This window comes from Rhamphochromis sp. 'chilingali' (genome assembly GCF_963969265.1).
Source record: "Rhamphochromis sp. 'chilingali' genome assembly, chromosome: 2".
Taxonomy (NCBI): domain Eukaryota; kingdom Metazoa; phylum Chordata; class Actinopteri; order Cichliformes; family Cichlidae; genus Rhamphochromis; species Rhamphochromis sp. 'chilingali'.
In genome coordinates, this window is record NC_137930.1 from 26,985,485 (window position 1) to 26,990,559 (window position 5,075).

General features: G+C 39.9%; 1 protein-coding gene across 1 annotated transcript; it reads right to left on the reverse strand.

Annotated features, from left to right (window-relative positions):
- Positions 1–228: 228 nt before the first annotated feature.
- LOC308383722 (E3 SUMO-protein ligase ZBED1-like) lies at positions 229–2,554 on the reverse strand (the record flags this gene model as incomplete). The annotated part of the gene is made up of 3 exons (XM_080861814.1): positions 229–730; positions 836–986; positions 1,284–2,554. 3 exons carry the CDS (start codon positions 2,552–2,554, stop codon positions 284–286), a joined length of 1,869 nt encoding a protein of 622 aa, XP_080717940.1. The 3' UTR covers positions 229–283.
- Between the last annotated feature and the right edge of the window lie 2,521 nt (positions 2,555–5,075).

The following is a 5,075-nucleotide window of genomic DNA, read 5'->3' on the forward strand; positions in this document are numbered from 1 at the left end:
GATCAGGGATCCAGTGCAAATAGAACACATCTTTTGTAAACATCAGTAAAACCTCAGAGAAATAGTTTTGCTGTTAGTGTCTCACACAGCTTTTCTGAAATCCACTATTGTGTTTTGGAGACACACAGTATAACACAGCATGTACAAGTGAACTGACAGAAACTGACCGATCAGAAAATGAAAAACTGCCTTTTAAAATACTTCAAAAAATGAAAACATATTGAACAGTATTGTAAAACCTCTGTGAAACTAATGCAATTTAGCCTTATTTATAACTACCCTCTCACTTCTTTGAGACTGTAAGGTTTTTCTGCAAGAAGAGAAGCTGGTCTACATGTTGTGGAGTCAGGCAGCTCCTTTGTGCGGTAACAATGTCACCAGCAGTTGAAAACACTCGTTCAGAAGGAACACTGGTCCCAGGTATGGAAAGATACTGCTTTGCTTGTAGAGCCAAGAGAGGATACTCCCTTTCATGGTCCCTCCACCAGATCAAAGGATCCTCAGAAAGTGCAACAGGCTCAACGTCCCTGTATCGATTCACTTCTTCCTTTGCCTTCTGAGTTGGTGTTTTCTGTGGTGCTGTGGTTTTTGTTGAGTAGGCTGGCCCAAGGAGAAAAATTAATGCAGAGTCCTTTGACCTCTTAATTGGAGGGGCATAATCCACTTCATCAACACCACCAAGAGAGATGTCAGGGACAGTTTCCTCAGATGTGTCACCATCAGACTGTCGCTGTAGAAAAATGAAAACTTAATTAATAAAGAAATTACTATTTATATTCTAACTCGAGTAGTGCAAAAAGACCAATAATTTTTTGTTTTTGTTTCTGTAACTCACAATAGCTGTGTCCACGTTCTCCAAACCTGCTGCTTCCAACACCAACTGAGAGAATGTGTTGTTACAGGTCTCTTTGGACAAGAATGGCAGGGCCTTAAAGCGAGGATCTAATGCTGATGCAATGTAGAGCTTGTCCTTTAGGGCCACATATCTTGAAAAGAGATTTTGCACATTTAACTCAGTTTATTATGTTGGATATACATGTGCATGGTTACATACACTCATGCAAGATCAGAAACATTAATATACGACTTTGTTTCCATAATTTATATATAAACATCTATAGATAGATAGATATAAAATCAAAAGGCCTATTACTAGACAAGAGGGCTTAACTAACATTTTTATAATATATAGATTTTTTCACTATAATAAGAATTTTCATGTAATACATGCATCCATACAGTTACACTCATTCATGGCATATACACACAATTCATAAACATACCTTGACTTCAAGTTGTCGTATACAGCAGTCTTGAGGTCTTTAATCAGTGAGGAGTCATGAGAGACACTGATCATCTTCTCCAGCAGCTGTGCATGCAGAGGTGCAATGATGGAAAGGGTCGGGGACTTTTCTTCAGACATAACCAGTGTGGCTGCTTTCAGCGGCTTCAAAGCTTTCACTATATCTTCTCCATCAGTTATGTCAGCCTCTGTAAGACTACAGAGATTACTGTCACTTCTCCTCACTTCAGGTGAGAGTAGAGCTGCAGAGATTGCTGGTTGTTGCTCTAGGAAGCGTTCCAGCATCTCCAATGTGCTGTTCCATCTGGTCACCCCATCAGTCACCAGCTTATGGGCAGGTAGATTCAGTATCTTTTGCTTCTCTTTAAGCTTGCGACTTGCAACAGTGCTGCGATGAAAAAAGGATGCTATGCGTCTCACTCGGCCAAGCAGCTGAGCAACAGCTGGAACTTTCAGTCCTGCTTGTGAAGCTAAATTGAGTGTGTGGGCAAAACAACCAATGTGCAACCAGCCCGTTATTTCTACAGCTCGCACCATATTTGCAGCATTGTCAGTTACGATGACTGGATTTTTGTTTGTAAGCTCCCATTCTTCGATTGCTTTGAACATAATTTCAGATAAATTAGCTGCTGTGTGGCTTGCTTCGGTGGTTCTTGTCTGTAAGACATGAGACACGAGTCTCCACTCCTGGTCGATATGGTGTGAGGTGATAGTCAGGTAGTTATCTGTTGCTCTGGATGTCCAGCTGTCACAGGTTATAGCGACTCTCTCTGCTGACTTGAGTGAGGCTGTAACATCGTGTTTCACTTTTTCATACATGTTTGGGATTACCACTTCACTCAAATGTTTGCGTGATGGTAAAACATAGCGTGGTTCTAGCGTATTAATGAGGTTTTGGAAGCCATCATTTTCAACAACGCTGTACGGACGTATATCTTTACATATGAAAGTTGCCACAGACTGGGTTATTTTTTGGGCACGTGGAGAAGTGGATGCCAACTTCATTGCAAATGCCTTTTCGAGTGAGCGTTGCTTGGTGTCGGCCGTTTTTGCTAGCGGGATATCTGGATGATGCCTCGTTAAATGATTTCTGAGATTTGTGGTATTTCCACAGTGCTTTACCTCCATTTTGCACATCTTACATACGGCTTTGCTTTTGTCCGGCTCTTCACTGTCTTCACAGTTCTTAAATCCAAAGTGTTGCCAGACATCTGCCTTTAGGCTCGGTGGCACATTCCCGGGAGTAGCCATGATGGTTCATGCGTCCAGGTCACTTAACTCTCGCGTGACTTCCTCATGTTAACCGCTTGCAAGTTTCATACGCGGCAAACTACATATGTATAAAAAAAAATCGATTTCCGGATTTAATGAATCGATATCGTTTTATTCCAGTTAGAATCGATTTTAATCGATGAATCGATTTTTTAAACCCACCCCTAATTCGGATGGTAGGGTCAGAAATTGGGATAAACGACATAAAAACATGGATCCATCCTGCCTTGTATCAATGGTTCAGGCTGGAGGTGACGTGTAAGAGTGTGGGCATTTTTCTTGGCACACTTTGGGCCTTTGGTATGAATTGAGCATAATTTCAACGCCACATCCTGCCTGACTATTGTTGTTGACCAAATCCATCTCTTTATGACCACAGTACACACATCATCTGATGGCTGTTTCCAGCACTGTGTTCAAAGCTGAAATAATCTAAAACAGATTTCTTCAACATGACAATAACTACTGTATTCTGTACTCAAATGACCTCTACAGTCACCAAGTCTCAATCCAATAGGGCATCTTTGGTGTGTGTTGGATTTGCATCATGGATGTACCTGGATGTGTCTTGCTGTCATGTCAATATGGACCAAAATCTCTGAAGAGTGTTTTCAGAACTCTGGTTGAAGATATGGCAGAAGGTCAAAGCCTTTACTAGCAAAGTAGACCTAAGAAAAGGTTCCACTGAGTGTACAGCACTTTATTTCTTGTTCAGCTTTTGTTATTTTATTTTATTTTTTAAATAATTCTAGAAGTGGTATGGCAGGTAGGTGGGTGTTTTTTTTACTTTACTTTTTTACCACACTGTAACTGTGAATAATCATGGTCACTAAGGAACTAACATGGTGGCACGCAGAGACACAAAACCCTTGTACCCCAATCCCTCCCTGTTGTTTTTTACTGTTTCCAGACTCACTTTAAGTCAACGGCCAGCACAGTCTCATTATGCCATCATAGGATCTGGTTGCTTACAAGAAGACCTGGATATGGCGAAGGCAGAGCTGAACTGTCAAACAGAAAACAAAGATGAAGCAAAACAATGGCCAAAAACATAGGTTTGAATAAACACACCAGGGAGCTCACCTGCAAACACAGGGAGATAATTAGCTTAGGCTAATTTGTAAATTACCTTTGGCTGGCATGTAAGTATCGGCCTACCATCAAGCAGATGATGGTTTGTTAAAATCCCTTCTACCACTGAAGTGTAAAATTATGATTCACCGCTTCAGAGGAACGATCTTGGAATGAATAACTCATGGAGGTTTTCTGTGCCAGCAAAAATCTGGCACAGCTTTACTGGTTATTTTTGAATGAAGGACATGAAGCAACAGTTAATTCCCAAGGTATGTTCTATTTGTGAAATCAAGCAACTGCAGTGGGAACCATTAAGAAACAGTTTACCTCTTATCATTTTTCCTCCAGTCCCCCTGAAGTAGGTATGATAAACTAATTTAAGTAGAAAAAGAAATTGTGGAAGAAACCAGAGCAACAATAAAAAAACCCCCACATACTTAAAAATTGGAAAGTAATATGACGAAATCAAACCATGATTTTCACAAGATCAATGTGATCTTATTTTCTTGTAAAATGTAGAAGTTTGTCAGCCACGATTTGAAGCAGTTGCTGGTCTTAGCTGCTGCTTAGAGGGAAGTGTAGACAGCTTGAAGTCTTGTCCAGTGGGAATCGAAGCGTGAATAACTCCCTTGACTGACTGACATGTCTTATAATTTCTTAACAAAAATATGAGCAGACCTCAGTAGAAGGTTTTGATTAATTGGCAAGTCTGCCCAGGGAATCATTTTGTACAGCCATTGGGAGGCATACAGGATGACGGAAAATTGTTCTGAGTTTTTAAATTATTAAGCTGTCTTAAGCTTGGTGACAGCAAGACCTCTACAGGATGATTCTTATGCGAGTTCAACACTCAGAAATGGCCAGACTTCAAGATAAACCTGAGTGTCATCAGTATACTGTAAATGTGGAGGAGAAGATTATCTTTCCCTACAACTCAGAAGTGTCACACATGGAGGAAAGTAAAAAAGCTTGATTAAAAACTATCAAAAGATATTAAATGATACATTTTCCCCACAGATGGTTGGGGATGCATCTTTTTTGCAATAGTACAACCAGTGTGGACCCAACCAGTTTGTTGCCCAAACATGGTTTTGGATACTGAATGAGCTCATGAATGCCATGATTGTCACAGTTTTGTCAGAGGTAGTTTCTTTCTTGATGTTCCCAGCCATCCCATATCTCCCCTCACTGTAAACCCGAATAAGTTACCAGAACTCAAAAAAATTGAGGCAATCGATTGCCTCAATTTTTTTGAGTTGATCAACTCAAAAGTCAAATTTTTCCAGAACATAAAAGTTTGGATTACATGGTATTTGTATCTTTTGAGAACGGTCAACTCAAATATTTGCAGTTAATATGACTTAAAGTTTCAAGTTTACAAATTCAAAGAAATAAGTTCACAGAACTTATAAAAAATAAGTACACA